We start from the raw sequence: 26,705 nt of genomic DNA on the forward strand, positions 1-26,705 counted from the left end.
TGGCACCAAGACTGACGCATTACGCAAAAAGAAGCTAAACATTTTTGGCGCAAAACACCAGGAAATGACAGAACTCGCATCATAACAAACGTGATTTCGTGCCAAAACTAGCATCAACGAAGACACAGGAAATGACAAAATTGCGCCATTAAAGGCGCACTTTCGCGCCAAAATTTTTGTGCCAAGAATGACGCAATAAAAAACAGCATTTTGCGTCCTTGCAAGCCTAGATTTGCCCGTGAAAAAATGAAAGTCAAATTAGAAAAAGACTGGTAAGAAAAAAGTTTAAATAAACTTCACAAACATGATTCCTATACTGAAACTGTTTAGACTGCAAATGGGAAATATACATAGAACTGACTCATGGCAAATATAAGTAAAATACATATATTTAAAACTTTATATTAATACATAAAGCGCCAAACCATAGCTAAGAGTGTCTTAAACCATTCACATATAGCAGATAGCCAAACCAGTACTGAAAACTATCAGCAGAGGTAATGGTATATCATCGATCTGAAAAGGGAAGTAGGAGATGAATCCCTACGACCGATAACAGAGAACCCTTGAAAAGATTTCCCGCAAGGAAAACCATAAAATCAATAGGCGATACTCTCTTCACATCCCTCTGACAAACAATGTACTCTGAGAGGAATTGGGCTTCAGAATGCTTAGAAGCGCTTATCATAGAAGAAATCATAAAAAAACAAGCACAAACTTACTTCACCACACCTCCATAGGAGGCAAAGTTTGTAAAACTGAATTGTGGGTGTGGTGAGAGGTGTCTTTATAGGCATTTTGAGGTTTGGGAAACTTTGTCCCCTCCTGGTAGGAATGTATATCCCATACGTCACTAGCTCATGGACTCTTGCCAATTACATGAAAGAAAGTCATGAATGAAAGTCATATTCAAATAAAGACATTAATCTAACGGCGGGTGTGCAGACACGCAACTTTACCATCACTTTAATGACCATCCTTAGGGAATGAAAAGGATTGGAAGGGTAGTCATAGAAAGGCAGTTGGTCACAGAAAAATAAAAAAAAAAATAAAAAAATAAGAAGTGAGTACACCCCCTGTTCCATGTCACTTAAATGTCAAATAATTCAAAATTGTAATACCTTACAATAATTGCATTACTTCTAAGTGTTATAGTACGGTATTTGAACTTATGTAAAATGAAAAACAGTTTATATTTACTATATTAAAAATACTGGCCCCACGGTAGGAACTTAATACACCTTTCATTGCTGAGATCAAATTTATTTTTTTAATAATTTGTATGTCCACCTTTATTTTTGATAACAGACTCAATCCTCCTTGACATGGAATATACCAGTGTTTTACAAATCTGGAGAGATGTTCTGCCATTCTTTAGAGACATTTTTTTCATCTGCTGTTTGCTGGAGAGGTTGTGTTGCTCTACATTTTTCTTTAAAATACCCCAAAGGTGTTTTATTGGATTCAAGTAAGACGACATACTTGGACAGGTCATAGTATTCACTTTTTTTTTCTTTAGAAACGCTTTTGTGATTTTGACAGTGTACTTTAGATTGTTATCATGCTGGAATATTACTCTTCTGCCAAGCTTCTGGAGACTGGGAGTCATCTTGTCAGTCAGTATTTTGGTATGCCAAATGTATTTATGGTGCCATCTATAAATGTCATATTGTCAACATCTTTTGCACTCATGCAGCTCATATCATCACACTCGCAGATCCGTGCTTCACTGTTGGGACTATGCATTCACTGTAATAATCCTGGCCAGGTTCATACCAAACATGCAGGACCCAATCTAAACCGACAATTTTTTTTTATCTTGGCCTTATCTGACCAAAGAATGTGCTCATAATATTCATCAGGCTTCTTTTCATGCTCTTCAGCAAAGGCTTGTGCAGAAAATCAAGCAAGGGTTTATTTTATTATGTAATGTTCGTCTCACTGTCTGAGCTGTCAAAGAAACTTCAATTTCCATTGATAACCCCTGAGCTAAGTCTAAAGCATTTGCCCGTCTGCCTTTCAGACTGTGCAATTAGCGCACTATGGCTGCATTTTAGGAGGACTGCGGCTCTAAATAGTAGTACTATGGCTCCATTTAAACTTCTGATTAATGCTGCAACTGTGTTTCGACAGTTTTTTAGTTAGTCACCGATCTTTGTGAAGTCTCACAATCACATTTTTCAAATCCTCTGGTAATTCTTTTCCATGTGGAGCCATGATGCAGACATGCTGATAGACGCAGCCCATAGGTTCAAAATTCAGACAGTTCTTGTGTTCACAGGTCTCTTCATAACCATGTTCATGCAATTAGGCTAATTGGAAATCACAGGTGTGCTCAATTTTGTTTCAATGATCTAACTCGTGTGTCAGTGATCACAGGTGTATTCACTTTTGTTGTGTATATGTATGTATGCATGTATGTATGTGTATATATATATATATATATATATATATATATATATATAAAATTATTTCTACTTCTATTGATTTCTTAAATACTTTAGGTAGTATTACCTGTTAATTTTCCCAGTCAGTACAAGGTAAGCTTTCCTCTTCATCCTCAGACTCAGGTGATGCTTCCTTAATACGTCTAAGTGCTTCATGAATACTCCTTGTCAAAGGGTCAGTGTCTGGTAGAAGTGTAAAAGATTCTTTTAATTCATCTTTTTGAACCTTTTTCAACTTTACCCCCTTTCGGATTTGTGCCAAAATATTATTGCTGTCATCTTCATCTTGGTATGGAGCTAGAGCCCGTTGCTCCACCTTTTTCAGATGAAAACTACCCCGTTTTAATGAAGCTAACACTTCATCCATTGGTGAACTTACTAAAAAAGAGAAAAAAGGAAAAAAAAAGTGTTAAAACATATGATTTGATTAATGCCATTACATTTCCAATACAGTAACAATGATAATAAACAATGGGATTAACAATTGGCAAGCTCATATTTTACTAACCTAGCTTAGGTGCACAACAGTAAGATAAGCATTATTATTGTATTATCTGAAAAACAGCACTCAAGTGCAAAAACACTGTAGGAACATTAAATAATTATAGAATTTTCTTCCCAGAAAGTGTGGTTGACAAACAGAATACAGGAAGACTATAGATGGAATTTTTGGTTCTTATTTATCTTCAAAATGTAGATTTATACATTCTCTGAGAATCAAAGAATGTGAGCTACTTTTCTAATAAGTTTGGATTTTTTTGTGTAGTTGAAAGTCTTGACAACTGTAGTAAGGGGCCATAGATTATGATGCGAGGTCTGGCTGACCAGATTAGTCATTATAAAAAATCAGCAACTAAGGCAATAGCGGACTATAAGAAATCAGGCTCTTTCCAAAAAGATTGTGGAAATTTCAAGTACAATTTAGCCGACATTAGTGTCGAGCCCTGCAGCTTAAAGGGACATGAAACCCAAAAAACATAATTTATGTAAGAACTTACCTGATAAATTCATTTCTTTCATATTAGCAAGAGTCCATGAGCTAGTGACGTATGGGATATACATTCCTACCAGGAGGGGCAAAGTTTCCCAAACCTCAAAATGCCTATAAATACATCCCTCACCACACCCACAAATCAGTTTAACGAATAGCCAAGAAGTGGGGTGATAAGAAAAAAGTGCGAAGCATAAATATAAGGAATTGGAATAATTGTGCTTTATACAAAAAAATCATAACCACCACAAAAAGGGTGGGCCTCATGGACTCTTGCTAATATGAAAGAAATGAATTTATCAGGTAAGTTCTTACATAAATTATGTTTTCTTTCATGTAATTAGCAAGAGTCCATGAGCTAGTGACGTATGGGATAATGACTACCCAAGATGTGGATCTTCCACGCAAGAGTCACTAGAGAGGGAGGGATAAAATAAAGACAGCCAATTCCGCTGAAAAAAATCCACACCCAAAAATAAAGTTTAAATCTTATAAAGAAAAAAACTGAAAATATAAGCAGAAGATTCAAACTGAAACAGCTGCCTGAAGTACTTTTCTACCAAAGACAGCTTCAGAAGAAGAAAACACATCAAAATGGTAGAATTTAGTAAAAGTATGCAAAGAAGACCAAGTTGCTGCTTTGCAAATCTGATCAACCGAAGCTTCATTCCTAAACGCCCAGGAAGTAGAAACTGACCTAGTAGAATGAGCTGTAATCCTTTGAGGCGGAGTTCTACCTGACTCGATATAAGCATGATGAATTAAAGATTTCAACCAAGATGCCAAAGAAATGGCAGAGGCCTTCTGACCTTTCCTAGAACCGGAAAAGATAACAAATAGACTAGAAGTCTTTCGGAAATTCTTAGTAGCTTCAACATAATATTTCAAAGCTCTAACTACATCCAAAGAATGCAATGATTTCTCCTTAGAATTCTTAGGATTAGGACATAATGAAGGAACCACAATTTCTCTACCAATCTTGTTGGAATTCACAACCTTAGGTAAAAATTGAAAAGAAGTTCGCAACACCGCCTTATCCTGATGAAAAATCAGAAAAGGAGACTCACAAGAAAGAGCAGATAATTCAGAAACTCTTCTGGCAGAAGAGATGGCCAAAAGGAACAAAACTTTCCAAGAAAGTAATTTAATGTCCAATGAATGCATAGGTTCAAACGGAGGAGCTTGAAGAGCCCCCAGAACCAAATTCAAACTCCAAGGAGGAGAAATTGACTTAATGACAGGTTTTATACGAACCAAAGCTTGTACAAAACAATGAATATCAGGAAGATTAGCAATCTTTCTGTGAAAAAGAACAGAAAGAGCAGAGATTTGTCCTTTCAAGGAACTTGCAGACAAACCTTTATCCAAACCATCCTGAAGAAACTGTAATATTCTCGGAATTCTAAAAGAATGCCAGGAAAAATGATGAGAAAGACACCAAGAAATATAAGTCTTCCAGACTCTATAATATATCTCCCTAGATACAGATTTACGAGCCTGTAACATAGTATTAATCACAGAGTCAGAGAAACCTCTTTGACTAAGAATCAAGTGTTCAATCTCCATACCATTAAATTTAAGGATTTGAGATCCTGATGGAAAAAAGGACCTTGCGACAGAAGGTCTGGCCTTAACGGAAGAGTCCACGGTTGGCAAGAGGCCATCCGGACAAGATCCGCATACCAAAACCTGTGAGGCCATGCTGGAGCTACCAGCAGAACAAACGAGCATTCCTTCAGAATCTTGGAGATTACTCTTGGAAGAAGAACTAGAGGCAGAAAGATATAGGCAGGATGATACTTCCAAGGAAGTGACAATGCATCCACTGCTTCCGCTTGAGGATCCCTGGATCTGGACAGATACCTGGGAAGTTTCTTGTTTAGATGAGAGGCCATCAGATCTATTTCTGGAAGTCCCCACATTTGAACAATCTGAAGAAATACCTCTGGGTGAAGAGACCATTCGCCCGGATGTAACGTTTGGCGACTGAGATAATCCGCTTCCCAATTGTCTATACTTGGGATATGAACCGCAGAAACTAGACAGGAGCTGGATTCCGCCCATACCAGAATTCGAGATACTTCTTTCATAGCCAGAGGACTGTGAGTCCCTCCTTGATGATTGATGTATGCCACAGTTGTGACATTGTCTGACTGAAAACAAATGAACAATTCTCTCTTTAGAAGAGGCCAAAACTGAAGAGCTCTGAAAATTGCACGGAGTTCCAAAATATTGATCGGTAATCTCACCTCCTGAGATTCCCAAACCCCTTGTGCTGTCAGAGACCCCCACACAGCTCCCCAACCTGTAAGACTTGCATTTGTTGAAATTACAGTCCAGGTCGGAAGAACAAAAGAAGCCCCCTGAACTAAACGATGGTGATCTGTCCACCACGTCAGAGAGTGTCGAACAATCGGTTTTAAAGATATTAATTGAGATATCTTTGTGTAATCCCTGCACCACTGGTTCAGCATACAGAGCTGAAGAGGTCGCATGTGAAAACGAGCAAAGGGGATCGCGTCCGATGCAGCAGTCATAAGACCTAGAATTTCCATGCATAAGGCTACCGAAGGGAATGATTGTGACTGAAGGTTTCGACAAGCTGATATCAATTTTAGACGTCTCTTGTCTGTCAAAGATAGAGTCATGAACACTGAATCTATCTGGAAACCTAAAAAGGTTACCTGTGTCTGAGGAATCAATGAACTTTTTGGTAAATTGATCCTCCAACCATGATGTTGAAGAAACAACACAAGTCGATTCGTATGAGATTCTGCTAAATGTGAAGACTGAGCAAGTACCAAGATATCGTCCAAATAAGGAAATACCACAATACCCTGTTCTCTGATTACAGACAGAAGGGCACCGAGAACCTTTGTAAAAATTCTTGGAGCTGTAGCTAGGCCAAACGGCAGAGCCACAAACTGGTAATGCTTGTCTAGGAAAGAGAATCTCAGAAACTGATAATGATCTGGATGAATCGGAATATGCAGATATGCATCCTGTAAATCTATTGTAGACATATAATGCCCTTGCTGAACAAAAGGCAGGATAGTCCTTATAGTTACCATTTTGAATGTTGGTATCCTTACATAACGATTCAATATTTTTAGATCCAGAACTGGTCTGAAGGAATTCTCCTTCTTTGGTACAATGAAGAGATTTGAATAAAACCCCAGTCCCTGTTCCAGAACTGGAACTGGCATAATTACTCCAGCCAACTCTAGATCTGAAACACATTTCAGAAATGCTTGAGCCTTCACTGGGTTTACTGGGACACGGGAAAGAAAAAATCTCTTTGCAGGAGGCCTTATCTTGAAGCCAATTCTGTACCCTTCTGAAACAATGTTCTGAATCCAAAGATTGTGAACGGAATTGATCCAAATTTCTTTGAAAAAACGTAATATGCCCCCTACCAGCTGAGCTGGAATGAGGGCCGCACCTTCATGTGGACTTAGGAGCAGGCTTTGATTTTCTAAAAGGCTTGGATTTATTCCAGACTGGAGATGGTTTCCAAACTGATACCGCTCCTGAGGATGAAGGATCAGGCTTTTGTTCCTTGTTGTGACGAAAGGAACGAAAACAATTATTAGACCTAAATTTACCTTTAGATTTTTTATCCTGTGGTAAAAAAGTTCCTTTCCCTCCAGTAACAGTTGAGATAATAGAATCCAACTGAGAACCAAACAATTTATTACCCTGGAAAGAAAGGGAAAGCAGAGTTAGACTTAGAAGACATATCAGCATTCCAAGTTTTAAGCCATAAAGCTCTTCTAGCTAAAATAGCTAGAGACATATACCTGACATCAACTCTAATGATATCAAAGATGGCATCACAAATAAAATTATTAGCATGTTGAAGAAGAATAATAATGCTATGAGAATTATGATCTGTTACTTGTTGCGCTAAAGCTTCTAACCAAAAAGTTGAAGCTGCAGCAACATCCGCTAAAGATATAGCAGGTCTAAGAAGATTACCTGAACACAAGTAAGCTTTTCTTAGAAAGGATTCAATTTTCCTATCTAAAGGATCCTTAAAGGAAGTACCATCTGCCGTAGGAATAGTAGTACGCTTAGCAAGAGTAGAGACAGCCCCATCAACCTTAGGGATTTTGTCCCAAAACTCTAATCTGTCAGATGGCACAGGATATAATTGCTTAAAACGTTTAGAAGGAGTAAATGAATTACCCAAATTATCCCATTCCCTGGAAATTACTTCAGAAATAGCACCAGGGATAGGAAAAACTTCTGGAATAACCACAGGAGATTTAAAAACCTTATCTAAACGTTTAGATTTAGTATCAAGAGAACCAGAATCCTCAATTTCTAATGCAATTAGGACTTCTTTAAGTAAAGAACGAATAAATTCCATTTTAAATAAATATGAAGATTTATCAGCATCAACCTCTGAGACAGAATCCTCTGAACCAGAAGAACCATTATCAGAATCAGAATGATGATGTTCATTTAAAAATTCATCTGAAAAATGAGAAGTTTTAAAAGACTTTTTATGTTTACTAGAAGGAGGAATAACAGACATAGCCTTCTTAATGGATTTAGAAACAAAATCTCTTATGTTATCAGGAACACTCTGAGTATTAGATGTTGACGGAACAGCAACAGGTAATGTAACAGTACTAAAGGAAATATTATCTGCATTAACAAGTTTGTCATGACAAACAGTACAAACAACAGCTGGAGGAACAGATACCATAAGTTTACAGCAGATACACTTAGCTTTGGTAGCTCCAGCACCAGGCAGCGATTTTCCAGAAGTATCTTCTGACTCAGTTTCAACGTGGGACATCTTGCAATATGTAATAGAAAAAACAACATATAAAGCAAAATTGATCAAATTCCTTAAATGACAGTTTCAGGAATGGGAAAAAATGCCAGTGAACAAGCTTCTAGCAACCAGAAGCAATAAATAATGAGACTTAAATAATGTGGAGACAATAGTGACGCCCATATTTTTTTAGCGCCAAAAATGACGCCCACATTATTTGGCGCCTAAATGCTTTTGGCGCCAAAAATGACGTCACATCCGGAACGCCGACACTTTTGGCGCAAAAGAACGTCAAAAATGACGCAACTTCCAGCGACACGTATGACGCCGGAAACAGAAATTTTTTTTGCGCCAAAAAAGTCTGCGCCAAGAATGACGCAATAAAATGAAGCATTTTCAGCCCCCGCGAGCCTAACAGCCCACAGGGAAAAAGTCAAATTACTTTCTCCAACGGTGTGTCCGGTCCACGGCGTCATCCATTACTTGTGGGAAATGTTCTCCCCCACAGGGAAAGGCAAGGAGAGCACACAGCAAGAGCTGTCCATATAGCTCCCCCTCTGGCTCCGCCCCCCAGTCATTCGACCGACGGTTAGGAGAAAAAGGAGAAACTATAGGGTGCCGTAGTGACTGTAGTGTATAAAGAAAAAAAATTTCAACCTGATTAAAAAAAACCAGGGCGGGCCGTGGACTGGACACACCGTTGGAGAAAGTAATTTATCAGGTAAGCATAAATTCTGTTTTCTCCAACATTGGTGTGTCCGGTCCACGGCGTCATCCATTACTTGTGGGAACCAATACCAAAGCTTTAGGATACGGATGAAGGGAGGGAGCAAATCAGGTTACCTAAACAGAAGGCACCACGGCTTGCAAAACCTTTCTCCCAAAAACAGCCTCCGAAGAAGCAAAAATATCAAATTTGTAGAATTTGGCAAAAGTTTACAGAGAAGACCAAGTCGCTGCCTTACATATCTGGTCAACAGAAGCCTCGTTCTTATAGGCCCATGTGGAAGCCACAGCCCTAGTAGAGTGAGCTGTGATACGGTCAGGAGGCTGCCGTCCGGCAGTCTCATAAGCCAAGCGGATAATGCTTTTCAGCCAGAAAGAGAGAGAGGTAGCAGTAGCTTTTTGACCTCTCCTCTTACCAGAGTAAACGACAAACAAGGATGAGGTTTGTCTAAAATCTTTTGTTGCTTCTAAATAGAACTTTAAAGCACGAACAACATCTAAATTGTGTAATAAACGTTCCTTCTTTGAAACTGGATTCGGACACAAAGGAGGAACAACTATTTCCTGGTTGATGTTCTCGTTGGAAACAACTTTTGGAAGAAAACCAGGCTTAGTACACAAAACAACCTTATCTGAATGGAACACCAGATAGGGTGGATCACACTGCAAAGCAGATAATTCAGAAACTCTTCTAGCAGAAGAAATAGCAACCAAAAACAGAACTTTCCAAGATAGTAACTTAATATCTATGGAATGTAAAGGTTCAAACGGAACCCCTTGAAGAACTGAAAGAACTAAATTTAGACTCCAAGGAGGAGTCATGGGTCTGTAAACAGGCTTGATTCTAACCAAAGCCTGAACAAAAGCTTGTACATCTGGCAAAGCTGCCAGTCGTTTGTGCAACAAGATGGATAATGCAGAAATCTGTCCTTTTAGAGAACTAGCTGACAATCCTTTATCCAAACCTTCTTGGAGAAAGGAGAGAATCTTTGGAATTTTAATCTTACTCCAGGAGAATCCTTTGGATTCACACCAACAGATATATTTTTTCCATATTTTATGGTAAATCCTTCTAGTCACAGGTTTTCTGGCTTGGACCAGAGTATCAATCACAGAATTTGAAAAACCCACGCTTGGATAAAATCAAGCGTTCAATTTCCAAGCAGTCAGCTGCAGAGAAACTAGATTGGGATGTTCGAATGGACCTTGTACTAGAAGGTCCTGTCTCAAAGGTAGCTTCCATGGTGGAGCCGATGACATATTCACCAGGTCTGCATACCAAGTCCTGCGTGGCCACGCAGGAGCTATCAGAATCACTGAGGCCTTCTCCTGTTTGATCCTGGCTATGAGCCTGGGGAGGAGAGGAAACGGTGGAAACACATATGCTAGGTTGAACGACCAAGGCGCCACTAATGCATCCACTAGAGTCGCCTTGGGATCCCTGGATCTGAACCCGTAGCAAGGAATCTTGAAGTTCTGACGGGACGCCATTAGATCCATGTCTGGAATGCCCCATAATTGGGTTAACTGAGCAAAGACCTCCAGATGGAGTTCCCACTCCCCCGGATGGAAAGTCTGACGACTCAAATAGTCCGCCTCCCAGTTGTCTACTCCTGGGATGTGAATAGCAGATAGATGGCAGGAGTGATTCTCTGCCCATAGGATTATCTTGGTTACTTCCTTCATCGCTAGGGAACTCTTTGTTCCCCCCTGATGATTGATGTACGCAACAGTCGTTATGTTGTCCAACTGAAATCTTATGAACCTGGCTTCCGCTAGCTGAGGCCAAGACAGGAGCGCATTGAATATAGCTCTTAGTTCCAAAATGTTTATCGGGAGAAGCGACTCTTCCCGCGACCATAGGCCCTGAGCTTTCAGAGAGTCCCAGACCACGCCCCACCCCAAGAGGCTGGCGTCGGTCGTGACGATGACCCACTCCGGTCTGCGGAAACTCATTCCCTGAGACAGGTGATCCTGGGTCAACCACCAGAGAAGTGAGTCCCTGGTTACCTGGTCTACTTGAATTTGGGGAGACAAGTCTGTATAGTCCCCATTCCACTGATTGAGCATGCACAGCTGTAATGGTCTTAGATGAATTCAAGCAAAAGGAACCACATCCATTGCTGCGACCATTAGTCCTATTACTTCCATGCATTGAGCTATGGAGGGTTGAGGAATAGAGTGAAGAACTCGACAAGCTTTAAGAAGCTTTGTCTTTCTGACGTCTGTGAGAAAGATCTTCATTTCCACAGAATCTATTATTGTTCCCAGAAAAGGAACCCTTGTGGACGGTGACAGTGAACTTTTTTCTATGTTCACTTTCCACCCGTGAGATCTGAGAAAAGCCAATACAATGTCTGTATGAGCCCTCGCTTTGGAAAGAGACGACGCTTGGATTAGGATGTCGTCTAGATAAGGTGCTACAGCGATGCCCCTCGGTCTTAGGACCGCTAGAAGGGACCCTAGCACCTTTGTGAAAATTCTGGGAGCGGTGGCTAAACCGAATGGAAGAGCCACAAACTGGTAATGTTTGTCTAGAAAGGCGAACCTCAGGAACTGATGATGAGATTTGTGGATTGGGATATGCAGATACGCATCCTTCAGATCCACGGTAGTCAAAAATTGACCCTGCTGGATTGTTGGTAAGATTGTCCGAATGGTTTCCATCTTGAAGGATGGAACTCTGAGGAACTTGTTTAATATCTTTAAATCCAGAATTGGCCTGAAAGTTCCCTCTTTTTTGGGAACTACAAACAGGTTTGAGTAAAACCCTAGACCTTGTTCCCCGGAGGGGACTGGGTTTATCACTCCCATCTTTGATAGGTCTCTTACACAATGTAAGAATGCCTGTTTCTTTATCTGGTCTGAAGATAAGTGAGACAGGTGGAACCTTCCCTTTGGAGGAAGTCCCTTGAATTCTAACAGGTATCCCTTGGAAACTATCTCTAGTGCCCAGGGATCCAGAAAATCTCTTGCCCAAGCCTGAGCGAAGAGAGATAGTCTGCCCCCTACCAGATCCGGTCCCGGATCGGGGGCTACCCCTTCATGCTGTCTTGGTAGCAGCAGCAGGTTTCTTGGTTTGTTTACCCTTGTTCCAGCCTTGCATGGGCTTCCAAGCGGGTTTGGGCTGGGCCGCGTTACCTTCTTGTCTAGCGGCAGTGGAGTTATTAGCCGGTCCGTTCCTGAAATTGCGAGTTTCTTAGCCTTGTTCTTAGCCTTAAAAGGCCTATCCTGTGGGAGGGCATGGCCCTTACCCCCAGTGATGTCTGAAATAATTTCCTTCAATTCCGGCCCAAAAAGGGTCTTACCCTTGAAAGGAATATTCAGTAACTTAGTCTTGGATGACACGTCTGCCGACCAGGATTTTAACCAAAGCGCCCTCCGCGCTACTATAGCAAAACCTGAGTTTTTCGCCGCCAATTTCGTTATTTGAAAGGCGGCATCCAATATAAAGGAATTAGCTAACTTTAATGCGTGAATTCTGTCCATGACTTCTTCATAGGAAGTCTCTTTCTGGAGCGACCTTTCTAGTTCTTCGAACCAAAAGGACACCGCTTAAGTGACAGTAATAACACACGTAGCTGGTTGAAGGATGAACCCTTGCTGAACAAAAATCTTTTTAAGCAATCCTTATAATTTTTTATCCATAGGATCTTTGAAAGCGCAGCTGTCCTCTATAGGAATAGTTGTGCGCTTCGCTAGTGTTGAAACAGCTCCCTCAACCTTCGGGACCGTTTGCCATGCGTCCCTTCTAGGGTCTACTATGGGAAACATTTTCTTAAATATAGGAGGTGGGGCAAAGGGTACACCTGGCTTCTCCCACTCCTTTTCCACTATGTTCGCTACCCTCTTAGGTATTGGAAAAGCGTCGTCGTGCACTGGGACCTCTAAAAATTTGTCCAATTTGCACAACTTCTCTGGTACTACCATGGAATCACAGTCATCCAGAGTAGCTAATACCTCCTTAAGCAAAGCGCGGAGATGTTCTAGCTTAAACTTAAATGCCACTAGATCAGGTTCTGCCTGTTGAGAAATTTTTCCCGAGTCTGAAATTTCACCCTCAGACAGCCCTTCCCTCACAGCCAATTCCGATTGATGTGAGGGTAAAATAGATAAGGCATCGTCAGAGTCTGATTGTTCATCCTTTTTATCTGTATTTAAAAACTGAACAATCACGCTTTCTCTGAAAAACTGGCAGTTTGGATAAAAGATTTGCTATAGAATTATCCACTACTGCTGATAATTGTTGCATAGAAATAAGCACTGGCGCGCTAGGTGTCGCCTGCGCGGGCAAAGCTGGTGTAGACACAGAAGGAGAGGATGTAGAGCTATCCCCACTACCTTCATTAGATAAATCATCTTGGGCAACATTATGAAAAATAACAGAGCTGTCCTGATTTTGTTTGGACGCTATGGCGCAATTATCACAAACACTCGAAGGGGGAACCACATTTGTCTCTATACACACAGAACATAGGTTATCTGATGGAACAGACATGTTAAACAGATTTAGGCAGGCAAACAATGCAATAAAAACGATTTTAAACAAAAACGTTACTGTCTCTTTAAATAATAAAATGACACATTTATTTCTGAATGTTCAAAAAACTATGAAGGCAATATCCGATTTTTCTGAAATTTGGACCCCAGTGTCTTAATGCTTAGAAAGTATTGCACAGCAAATACGGAGACTCTAGCTCTTAAAACAAGCAAACCGGAGCTAATTGTTGGATTTAACCGTTTTTACACACCACAATCCCAGCTACAGCCTTGCTGCAGCTTTTTACCTTCCTTAGGGGTCACCATTCACAGAAAAAAGCCTTTTGGAGTCACTTTCTGAACCACAGGACCCTCTCACATGAATCTGCATGCACTGCCTTGAAATTCAACTGCACAGCTGAAGTGCCAAAATGAGGCTTCCTCCCTCAGCACACTAGAGTGAAGGGGCCTTCCTGACTAGATTTAGGTGTCTAAAACAAGCCAGATCAATAAAAAACGTTCCCAAGTGTATGTGAGCTTATAAAATATTTCAAATGGTATAATATTGTAATAAAAACCAATCGATTTAGCCCCTAACAGTGTCTACCAGCATAAAAAACAAAAAGGGGAAGCCTTATCTTTTTTGCTGAGGTGAAAGAAAAATGGCTTACCGTTTCCCCTGAGGGGAAAAATGACTGTCATCTAGCATTAGCCTGTGTTGTTAGAAGGAGACTAGTCATACCTGAAGCAGATGAGTCTGCAAACTGTTACCCCCAACTGAAGTTCTCTTGTTTCAACAGTCCTGCGTGGTAACAGTAATGGATTTAAGTTACTTGTGCTAAAATCATAGCCCTCTTAAACAGAAATCTTCATCACTTTTCTGTTATAGAGTAAATAGTACAAGCCAGCACTATTTTAAAATAACAAACTCTTGATAGAAGAATAAAAAACTACAACTAACACCACAAACTCCTCACCATCCCCGTGGTAGATGCTACTTGTTCAGAGCGGCAAGGAGAATGACGGGGGGCGGAGCCAGAGGGGGAGCTATATGGACAGCTCTTGCTGTGTGCTCTCCTTGCCTTTCCCTGTGGGGGAGAACATTTCCCACAAGTAATGGATGACGCCGTAGACCGGACACACCAATGTTGGAGAAAGATATTTGCGCCAAATCTTATGATAGATCTTCCTGGTGACAGGTTTTCTAGCCTGAATCAGGGTATCAATGACCGACTCAGAGAACCCACGCTTTGATAGAATTAGGCGTTCAATCTCCAAGCAGTCAGACGCAGGGAAACTAGATTTGGATGCGAGAACGGACCTTGGATTAGAAGGTCCCGCCTCATTGGCAGGGTCCACTGTGGAACCGAGGACATGCCCACTAGGTCTGAAAACCAAGTCCTGCGTGGCCACGTAGGTGCTATCAGAATCACCGAAGCTCTCTCCTGCTTGATTCTGGCAACCACACGTGGGAGGAGAGAAAGCGGTGGAAATACGTAGGCCCGATTGAAGGACCAAAGTACTGCTAGAGCATCTATCAGTACCGCCTTGGGATCCCGGGACCTGGACCCGTAACGAGGAAGTTTGGCATTCTGACGCGACGCCATCAGATCCAATTCTGGTATGCCCCATAGCTGAATCAGCTGAGCAAATACCTCCGGATGGAGTTCCCACTCCCCCGGATGAAAAGTCTGACGACTTAGAAAATCCGCCTCCCAGTTCTCTACTCCTGGAATGTGGATTGCTGAGAGATGGCAAGAGTCATCCTCTGCCCATCGGAATATTTTGGTTAACTCCATCATCGCTAGAGAACTCCTTGTTCCTCCTTGATGATTGATATAAGCTACAGTCGTGATGTTGTGCGACTGAAACCTGATGAATTTGGCAGCAGCAAGCTGAGGCCACGCCTGAAGCGCCTTGAATATCGCTCTCAGTTCTAGGATGTTTATCGGAAGAAGAGATTCCTCCGGAGACCATAAGCCCTGTGCTTTCAGGAAGTTCCAGACTGCACCCCAGCCTAACAGGCTGGCATCTGTCATTACAATGAGCCACTCTGGCCTGTGGAAGTACATTCCCTGAGACAATCACCAGAGAAGAGAATCTCTGGTCTCCTGGTCCAGATGCAGTTGAGGAGATAAATCTGCATAATCCCCATTCCACTGTTTGAGCATGCATAGTTGCAGTGGTCTGAGGTGTAGGCGGGCAAAAGGAACTATGTCCATTGCCGCTACCATGAGTCCGATTACCTCCATACACTGAGCCACAGATGGCCAAGGAATGAAATGAAGAGTTCGGCAAGTGGTTAAGAGTTTTTATTTTCTGACCTCCGTCAGAAATATTTTCATTTCTACCGAATCTATCAGAGTCCCTAGAAAGGAAACTCTTGTAAGAAGGAAGAGAGAACTCTTTTTTATGTTCACCTTCCACCCGTGAGATCTCAGAAAAGCCAACACAATGTCCGTGTGAGACATGGCTAGCTGAAAAGTCGACGCCTGGATTAAGATGTCGTCTAGATAAGGCGCCACTGCTATGCCCCTAGGTCGTAGAACCGCCAGAAGGGACCCTAGCACCTTTGTGAAAATTCTTGGAGCCGTGGCTAACCCGAAGGGAAGAGCCACAAACTGGTAATGCCTGTCTAGAAAGGCAAATCTGAGAAATTGATGATGATTTCTGTGAATAGGGATGTGTAGATACGCATCCTTTAAGTCGACGGTAGTCATATATTGACCTTCCTGGATCAGAGGCAGAATAGTCCAAATGGTTTCCATCTTGAATGATGGAACTTTGAGGAACTTGTTTAGAATTTTGAGATCCAAGATTGGTCTGAAAGTTCCCTCTTTTTTGGGAACCACAAACAGGTTTGAGTAGAACCCTAGCCCCTGTTCCTCTTTTAGGACTGGGCGGATCACCCCCACGGTAAGAAGATCTTCTACACAGCGTAAGAACGCCTCTCTCTTTGTCTGGTTTACAGACAATCGAGAAATATGAAATCTCCCCCTTGGAAGGGAGTCTTTGAATTCCAGAAGATATCCCTGGGACACAATTTCTAAAGCCCAGGGATCGTGAACATCTCTTGCCCAAGCCTGAGCGAAGAGAGAGAGTCTGCCCCCTACTAGATCCGGTCCCGGATCGGGGGCTACCCCTTCATGCTGTCTTAGAGGCAGCTGCAGGCTTTTTGGCCTGTTTACCCTTGTTCCAAGCCTGGTTAGGTCTCCAGACTGACTTGGATTGGGCAAAATTCCCCTCTTGCTTTGTAGCAGAGGAAGCTGAAACGGAACCACTCTTGAAGTTCCGAAAGGAACGAAAATTATTTTGTTTGATCTTCATCTTATTTGATCTATCCTGAGGAAGGGCATGACCTTTCCCTCCAGTGATGTCTGAAATAATCTCTTTCAGTTCAGGCCCGAATAGGGTCTTTCCTTTGAAAGGGATGTTCAAAAGTTTAGATTTAGATGACACATCAGCAGACCAGGACTTAAGCCATAACGCCCTGCGTGCTAAAATGGCAAAACCTGAATTCTTTGCCGCTAATTTAGCCAGTTGAAAAGCGGCATCTGTAATAAAAGAATTAGCCAACTTAAGGGCCTTGATTCTGTCCATAATCTCCTCTAATGGAGTCTCCATCTGAAGAGCCTCTTCTAGAGCCTCAAACCAGAAAGCAGCCGCAGTAGTTACAGGAACAATGCACGCAATAGGTTGAAGAGAAAAACCCTGATGAACAAAAATTTTCTTCAGGAGACCCTCTAATTTTTTATCCATAGGATCTTTGAAAGCACAACTGTCTTCGATAGGTATAGTTGTACGCTTAGACAGAGTAGAAATAGCTCCCTCCACCTTAGGAACTGTCTGCCATGAGTCCCGCATGGTGTCAGATATGGGAAACATTTTCTTAAAAACAGGAGGGGGAGAGAATGGAATACCTGGTCAATCCCACTCCTTAGTAATAATATTCACAATCCTCTTAGGGACTGGAAAAACATCAGTGTAAACAGGAACCTCTAAGTATTTATCCATTTTACACAATTTCTCTGGAACCACTATAGGGTCACAATCATCTAGAGTCGCTAATACCTCCCTGAGCAATAAGCGGAGGTGTTCAAGCTTAAATTTAAAGGCCGTCATATCAGAATCTGTCTGAGGAAGCGTCTTTCCTGAATCAGAAATTTCTCTCTCAGATAACCCTCACCCCTACTTCAGAGCATTGCGAGGGCATATCAGATAAGGCTACTAAAGCGTCAGACGGCTCAGCATTTTTTCTAAACCCAGAGCTGTCCCACTTTCCTTGTAAACCAGGCAGTTTAGATAAAACCTCTGTGAGGGTTGTATTCATAACTGTGACCATGTCTTGTAAAGTAAAAGAATTTGACGCACCTTGGCGTCACTTGTGCGGGCGTTACTGGTTGTGACACTTGGTGAGAGCTAGATGGCGAACCTTCATTTACTTCTGACTGAGAATCATCTATTGCTCTATTTTAAGTGCTAATATATGTTCTTTATAGTTTATTGACATAGCAGTACAATTGGGACACATTCTAAGAGGGGTTCCACAATGGCTTCCAAACATATTAAACAAGGATTTTCCTTGGTGTCAGACATGTTAAACAGGCTAGTAATGTAACAAGCAAGCTTGGAAAACACTGTAATCAAAGTAATAAAACACTTAGAAATAAAACGGTACTGTGCCTTTAAGAGAAAAAAAAGCTGCACCAGTTCTGCAAAACAGTGTAAAAAAGCAGTAAACTTAACAAAATTTTTACAGTAGCATTATAAAGACTTAGTAACTTTGCACAGCTATGCAAATAAACAATTAACCCCTTAATGGTAAAAACGGAGTGAAAAAAACGTTAAACCCAGTAAAAAAGATTTTCAGCACCTTGCCACAGCTCTGCTGTGGCTCCTACCTGCCTTTCAGAACAATTTGTGGGGAAAAAACTTCTTCAACAGCCCTCAAACACAGCAGGAAACTCAGGAGAAGCAGTGATATGCCTCAGAGGAAAGGAAACTGCGCAACTGAGGTGCGAAAATAGGCCCCTCCCACCTCACTCGATGTTTTGAGGCCTATCAGAGAAACACCAGAGTGTCTCTTAATTAACCATGTGAGTTACAAAACTCAAAACCAAGCCACAATGACCCCTTTAGTCCCTTCAAAAAAAGTTATAAATGCATCAATAAACAAAACGTTTTTTCCTAAATGTCACCAGCCCTTTAGTCCCTTCAGAAAACGTTATAATTGCATCAATAAACAAAACGTTTTTCTTAACAGTGTCACCAGTAACTAATGAGCCCTTCAAGCAAGCTGAAATTCCTATTAAAATGTCTGAATACAGCTTACCCTTCCCTCATGGGGATATTGCCAGCCTTTTCTAGAATTAACACAATCTGTCTAGAAAAATATAGACTGAACATACCTCATATGCAGCTTAGCCTGCAAACTGTTCTCCCAACTGAAGTTTTCCAGTACTCTTCAGGCCTTGTGAGAACAGCAGTGGATCTTAGTTACAAAGTGCTAAGATCATCATCCTCCTTGCAGAAATCTTCATCCCTTTTCTGCCAGAGAGTAAATAGTACACACCAGTACCATTTAAAATAATAAACTTTTGCTTGAGAAATAAAAAACTAACATTATAGTCACCACATAGCTCTTTGCCCTTCCTAGCAGTTAAGCAGGCAGAAAGAATGACTGGGGGGTGGAGCTAAGGGGGAGCTATATAGACAGCTCTGCTGTGGGTGCTCTCTCTGCCACTTCCTGTAGGGAAGGAGAATATCCCACAAGTAAGGATGAATCCGTGGACTCGATACATCTTACAAGAGAAATAAGTGCGGTTTTGACGTGCTCGTGCATGCTTTCCCCATAGACATCAATGGGAGAGCAGGCAAAAAAAAGTCTAACACCTGCGATCACGGAAACAAAAGCTCCGTAACGCAGCCCCATTGATGTCTATGGGGAAAAAGAAAATACAGTTTAAACCTAACATAAACCCCGAGTCTAAACACCCCTAATCTGCTGCCCCTGACATCGCCAACGCTTGGCTACAGTTATTAACCCTAATCTGCCGCTCCCGATATTGCCGCCACCTAAATAAAATTATTAACCCCTAATCTGCCGCTCCCGATATCGCTGCAACTAAATAAAGTTATTAACCCCTAAACCTCTGGCCTCCCACATCACTACTACTAAATAAACCTATCAACACCTAAACAGCCAGCCCCCCACATCGCAACAACCTAAATTAAACTATATTAACCCCTAAACCTAACGTAACCCTAACACCCCCTAACTTTAACATAATGAAATTAGATCTAAATTAAATGTACAATTATTAACTAAATAATACCTATTTAAAACTAAATACTTACCTGTAAAATAAAACATAAGCTAGCTACAATATAACTAATGTTACATTGTAGCTAAGGTTTTATTTTTATTTCACAGGTAAGTTTGTATTTATTTTAACTAGGTAGACTTACCTCTGAAATAAAACCTAACCTGCCTTACACGAAAACCTATCATTACAAAAAATAAAAAAAAACCTACCATTACAAAAAAACAACAAAAAAACGAAATTATCCAAAAAAATAAACATTATTCCTATTCTAATACCCTTTAAAAAACAAAACAAAATAAAAACATAAATTATGCTTACCTGATAATTTCATTTTCATCATGGGGAGGAGAGTCCACTGCTTCATTCATCACTTGTGGGAATTAAGAACTTGGCCACCAGAAGGAGGCAGACACCCCAGCCAAAGGCTTAACTACCTCCCCCACTTCCCTCATCCCCCAGTCATTCTGCCAAGAGAACAAGGAACAGTAGGAGAAATATCAGGGTATAAATGGTCCCAGAAGAACAAAAAATAAATGTAGGTCCGTCCACCGGAGAACAGGTGGGTGCAGTGGACTCTCCTCCCCACGATGGAAATGAAATTATAAGGTAAGCATAATTTATGTTTTCCATCTAAAGGGGAGGAGAGTCCACTGCTTCATTCATCATTTGTGGGAACAAATACCCAAGCTCTAGAGGACACCGAATAAAGAAAACGGGAGAGTAAAGCCCCTATACTGAGGGCACCACAGCCTGTAGAACCTTTCTCCCAAAAGCTGCTTCCGCCGAAGCAAAAACTTCAAATTCGTAAAACTTTGCAAAAGTATGCAAGGATGACCAGGTTGCCGCCTTACAAATCTGCTCCATAGAGGCCTCATTTTTAAAGGCCCAAGAAGAGGCCACATCTCTAGTCGAGTGAGCCGTAATCTTCTGAGGAGGCTTGTGTCCCGCTGTCTCATAAGCCAGACGGATCATACTCCTCAACCAAAAAGATAGAGAAGTTGCAGAGGCCCTTTGCCCCCTGCTCCTTCCAGAATACATACTGAATAAAGACGACGTCTGTCTGAACGCCTTCGTGGCTTGAAGATAAAACTTCAAGGCCCGAACCACATCCTGATTATGAAGTAACCTCTCCTTCGAAGAGAAAGGATTAGGACACAAGGAAGGAACCACGATTTCCAGGTTAATGTTACGACTCGACACTACCTTGGGAAGAAATCCCAAGCCGGTTCGCAGAACAGCTTTGTCAGCATGAAAAAGCAAGTAAGCAGGCTCAAATTGTAAAGCCGCCATATCAGAGACTCTGAGTGCCGATGCAATAGCCAATAACAACAGGACCTTCCATGAGAGAATCTTAATGTCCAGGGCATGCATAGGCTCAAACTGAGCCCTCTGCAAGACCTTAAGCACCAAGTTTAAGCTCCAGGGAGGAGCCGGATTTCTGAAAAACGGTCTAATCCTAACCAGAGCCTGAAAAAAGGGCTGAATGTCAGGAAGCACCGCAAGCTTCTTATGCAACAGTACCGATAAAGCCGAGATCTGTCCCCTTAGGGAACTAGCGGCAAGACCCTTATCCAGAGCATCCTGGAGAAAGGCCAAAATCCTAGATACCTTGATTTTATGCCATGGGTATCCTCGTTCCTCACACCAGGACAAGTATGTCCTCCACACCTTGTGGTAGATGCATCTAGTGACCGGCTTCCTGGCTTGGACGAGAGAGTGTCGATCTCTCTCTCCGAAAAACCTCTCTTGGCTAAGACTAGGCATTCAATCTCCACGCAGTCAGCCTCAGAGAATAGAGGTTTTGATGTAGAAAAGGATCTTGAACTAGCAGATCCTTGCGACGCGGTAACTTCCACGGCAGATTTGACGACATCACAACTAGATCTGAAAACCACATCCTCCGCAGCCACGACAGAGCAATCAGAATAGCCGAGGCTTGCTCCTGCTTGATGCGGGCCACTATTCGAGGTAGAAGAGGCAACAGTGGAAATATGTAGATTAGGTTGAAGTCCCAGGGCACCGTCAAGGCGTCTATCAGTTCCGCCTGGGGATCCCTGGATCGCGACCCGTATCTGGGTAGCTTGCATTTGAGTCTGGACGCCATGAATCATTTGTCCACATCAAGAATGTGGATCGCTGAGAGAGAACAATTGTGAGTCTCTGCCCATTCCAGAATCCGATATACTTCCCTCATTGCTAGGGAGCTTCTTGTCCCCCCCTGGTGGTTTATATAAGCCACCGAGGTGATGTTGTCCGATTGGAATCTGATGGAGGGGGCCAAACCTTCAGAACGTTGAATATTGCTCGAAGTTTCAGAATATTTATAGGCAGGCTCGATTCCTCTCAAGTCCATCTGCCTTGTGCCTTTATGGCACCCCAAACAGCTCCCCATCCTGATAACTTGCATCCGTGGTTACAATCTCCAAAGATGGTCTCAGAAAGAAAGTCCCCTGAAACAACTGGCCCAGTCGGGTCCACAAAGACAGGGACTCCCTTACTAGTCTGTCCAGAGATATCTGTTGGGACAAATCTGAATGATTGCCGTTCCATTGTCTTAACATGCACAGCTGCAGAGGTCTGAGATGAAACCTGGCGAATGGAATGACATCTATGCTGGATACCATGAGTCCGATTACCTCCATACACCTGGCCACAGATGTCCTGGAGGATGTCTGCAGGGCTAGATAGTTCTGTCTTCATCGCAAAAGAATCTAGTATCGTACTCAGGAACTCCACCCTGTTGCTGGGGACCAATGAGCTCTTGCCTTAGTTTATCTTCCACCCGTGGGATCGAAGGAGGAGAGCTCTCGAGTGATCCTCCGCCAGACTGTAGGATGGAACTGAACAAAACGTGCCCTCCTTTAGGACCACGAAAAGGTTTGAATAATACCCCAGACCTCTTTCTGCCGGAGGAACTGATACGATTACCCAGAGAGATGAGAGATCCCTCACACATCCCAGGAAGGCGTGTCTCTTTTCTGGTTCTGAAGAGATGTTTGACAGGAGGAACCTGCCTCTGGGCGGATACGATTTGAAACCTATCCTGTACCCCTGGGAGATGACCTCCAGGACCCAAGGGTCTGTTACGTCTGCCCTCCAGGCAACTGCAAAAAGAGATAGTCTGCCCCCTACCTAGTCCAAGGACGGGTCGGGGGCTGCCCCTTCATGCAAACTTTGAAAAGGCGGGCTTCTTGTTCTGCTTGGACTTATTCCAAGAGTTTGCTGGCTTCCAAGATCCCTTGGATTGCTCAGATTTTGCGGAAGGCTGCTGGCGCTGAGACTTGTCTGCACGAAAGGGACGAAAAGTAGATCCCTTAGGTTTGGCTTTCTTATCCTGAGGTAAGAAGGCACCTTGCCACACATGACTGTAGATATGATAGAATCCAGGCCCGGGCCAAACAAAACCATCCCTTTGAATGGTAAGGAAAGCAAGCGAGATTTAGACGTCATGTCAGCAGACCACGATTTTAACCACAGAGCCCTGCGAGTTAAAACAGAAAACCCTGACGTCTTAGCATTCAGGCGAATAATCTGCATGTTAGCATCACAAATGAATGAATGCGCTACCCTTAAGGCTTTGATTCGATCCAAAATTTCCTCGAGGGGGTCTCCACCAGGACCATTGCTGACAATGCGTCACAGCAATAGGTAGCCACACCAGCCACTGCAGCAACAGCCGCCGCCGGATGGAAAACGAACCCCGTCAGTTGGAACATCTTCCGCAACATGGACTACATCTTTTTATGCATGGGTTCCTTAAAAGAGGAGCTACCCTCAAGCGGAATGGTCGTTCTCTTAGCGAGCGTGGAGATAGCACCATCCACCTTAGGGATGGTTCCCCACAGTTCGAGCTGCGCATCCGGAACGAGGAAAAGCTTCTTAAAAGAAGACAAGGGAGAAAAGGGCAAACCTAGTTTCTCCCATTCATTTTTAATAATGTTCGCCATATTGAAAGGAACCAGGAAGGCCTGGGGCACTACCCTGTCCTCGTAAACCCTATCCAGTTTAGGGATCGAAGGTTCCTCCGGTAGTTTTGGTTCCGAAACCTCCAGCGTAGCAAGCACTCCTTTCAGCAGGAAACGCAAATGCTCCATCTTAAATGTAAATTCTTGTTCCTCCGCGGACTGAGGTCTAGAAGTAGCCGATTCCGACTCAGAAGCGACATCCTCCGATAAATCAGAATTGTCCTCTTCCGCGGATAATCTGTCCGAGATATCAAGCGGAGTCAAAGACCCCTGAGACGGATAGCAGTGCCGCACCTTGCGCTTAGTAGGGAAAGGCATCGCATTTATGTCCGCAGAAACTGCAATCTGCAATTGATCTGTGAAGTCTGGAGGCCAAAGGGCCACTCCCGCGGGAGGGTTAGTAGTGCCCTGGGGAACTGCTTGTGTAATCGGAGATGCTTGTAGGGAACGCACCTTGCGGGACAGAGAACCCTCAGAGGTGGACGGCTCTTTTTAGAAGTAGTAATATTGCCATAACTTGTGGAACAGAGCTATAACAGCGGTTCCACCGAAGCCTCCTCACAGTATACACAGTTAGCAGTTTTAGATAAGGAAGGAGTATCCTCCAACATATCAAAGTCCTCCATAGCTTGCGCCTTTATTACAGACTTGATTATAGATTAAATGGCACCTTTATATCCCAATGGCCAGGGCACTCACCCCCTCCTATGATCCGGACTACAAGAAACAGCTTTCGTCTCCTTCGAACATAGGTCGAGAAAGAGGAAATTACTGAGGCCACACCAGGTCACATGTAGTGCCATGCAGGACCACCCCTGCACTGAGTGAAAGACGTGCCAAAAAGCCAGCCTTAATCTCTCTCTCTGTTTCACATAGACAGAGCCTCATCTCCACAAGTGCAGCAAAAAACACAAACATTATGTGTATTAAAATCCCCCTGTTCCATAACCCCCTTCCGAGGGTATTACCCTAGATTATATACAGATAAAAAAAGTCACACTGTGACCCTGTCTTCTTGTGTTATCACACACACATATATATATATATATATATACACACATATATATATATATATATATATATATATATATATACATACACACACACACACACACGGTGGGGCACAAAAGTATTTAGTCAGCCACCAATTGTGCAAGTTCTCCCACGTAAGAAGATGAGAGGCCTGTAATTTTCATCATAGGTATACCTCAACTATGAGAGACAAAATGTGGAAACAAATCCAGACAATCACATTGTCTGATTTGGAAAGAATTTATTTGCAAATTATGGTGGAACATAAGTATTTGGTCAATATCAAAAGTTCATCTCAATACTTTGTTATATATCCTTTGTTGGCAATGAGAGAGGTTAAACGTTTTCTGTAAGTCTTCACAAGGTTGTCACACACTGTTGCTGGTATGTTGGCCCATTCCTGCATGCAGATGATCTCTAGAGCAGTGATGTTTTGGGGTTGTCGCTGGGCAACACGGACTTTCAACTCCCTCCAAAGGTTTTCTATGGGGTTGAGATCTGGAGACTGGCTAGGCCACTCCAGGACCTTGAAATGCTTCTTACGAAGCCACTCCTTTGTTGCCCGGGCAGTGTGTTTGGGATCATTTTCATGCTGAAAGACCCAGCCACGTCTAATCTTCAATGCCCTTGCTGATGGAAGGAAGTTTGCACTCAAAATCTCACGATACATGGCCCCATTCATTCTTTCATGTACACGGATCAGTCGTCCTGTTCCCTTTGCAGAAAAACAGCCCCAAAGCATGATGTTGCCACCCCCATGCTTCACAGTAGGTATGGTGTTCTTTGGTTGCAACTCAGCATTCTCTCTCCTCCAAACACAACGAGTTGTGTTTCTGCCAAACAGTTCTACTTTGGTTTCATCTGACCAAATGACATTCTTCTAATCCGCTTCTGGATCATCCAAATGCTCTCTAGCATACTTCAGACGGGCCCGGACATGTACTGGCTTAAGCAGGGGTACACGTCTGGCACTGCAGGATCTGAGTCCCTGGCGGCGTAGTGTGTTACTGATGTTAGCCTTTGTTACATTGGTCCCAGCTCTCTGCAGGTCATTCACTAGGTCCTCCTTTGTGGCTCCGGGATGTTTGCTCACCGTTCTTGTGATCATATTGAACCCACGGGGTGAGTATTGCGTGGAGCCCCAGATCGAGGGAGATTATCAGTGGTATTGTATGTCTTCCATTTTCTAATTATTGCTCCCACAGTTGATTTCTTCCCACCATGCTGCTTGCCTATTGCAGATTCAGTCTTCCCAGCCTGGTTCAGGTCTACAATTTTGTTTCTGGTGTCCATCGACAGCTCTTTGGTCTTCACCATGGTGGAGTTTGGAGTGTGACTGTTTGAGGTTGTGGACTGGTGTCTTTTATACTGATAACAAGTTCAAATAGGTGCCATTAATACAGGTAATGAGTGGAGGAAAGAGAAGCTTCTTAACCCCTTAATGACCGGACCATTTTTCAATTTTCTTACCCTTAATGACAATGGCTATTTTTACATTTCTGCAGTGTTTGTGTTTAGCTGTAATTTTCCTCTTACTCGTTTACTGTACCCACACATATTATATACCGTTTTTCTCGCCATTAAATGGACTTTCTAAAGATACCATTATTTTCATCATATCTTATAATTTACTATAAAAAAATATAAAATATGAGGAAAAAATTGAAAAAAAAACACACTTTTTCTAACTTTTACCCCCAAAATCTGTTACACATCTACAACCACCAAAATACACCCATTCTAAATAGTTTCTAAATTTTGTCCCAAGTTTAGAAATACCCAATGTTTCCAAACCACTTTTTTTCAAAATTAGCGCTAGTTACATTGGAACACTAATATCTTTCAGGAATCCCTGAATATCCCTTGACATGTATATATTTATATTTAGAAGACATCCCAAAGCATTGATCTAGACCCATTTTGGTATATTTCATGCCACCATTTCACCGCCAA

The 26,705-nt window shown here is 42.3% G+C and overlaps 1 protein-coding gene across 1 annotated transcript in view; it reads right to left on the reverse strand.

Moving 5' to 3' along the window:
- JMY (junction mediating and regulatory protein, p53 cofactor) overlaps positions 1–26,705 on the reverse strand; it is a 469,755-nt gene that overhangs the window by 46,997 nt on the left and 396,053 nt on the right. The window contains exon 10 of the mRNA XM_053701369.1: positions 2,515–2,825. Within this exon, the coding sequence (XP_053557344.1) occupies positions 2,518–2,825 (308 nt within the window). The 3' untranslated portion in view covers positions 2,515–2,517. The remainder of the gene's footprint in view (positions 1–2,514; positions 2,826–26,705) is intronic.

The sequence above is a fragment of the Bombina bombina genome, chromosome 2, assembly GCF_027579735.1.
Source record: "Bombina bombina isolate aBomBom1 chromosome 2, aBomBom1.pri, whole genome shotgun sequence".
Classification (NCBI taxonomy): Eukaryota; Metazoa; Chordata; class Amphibia; order Anura; family Bombinatoridae; genus Bombina; species Bombina bombina.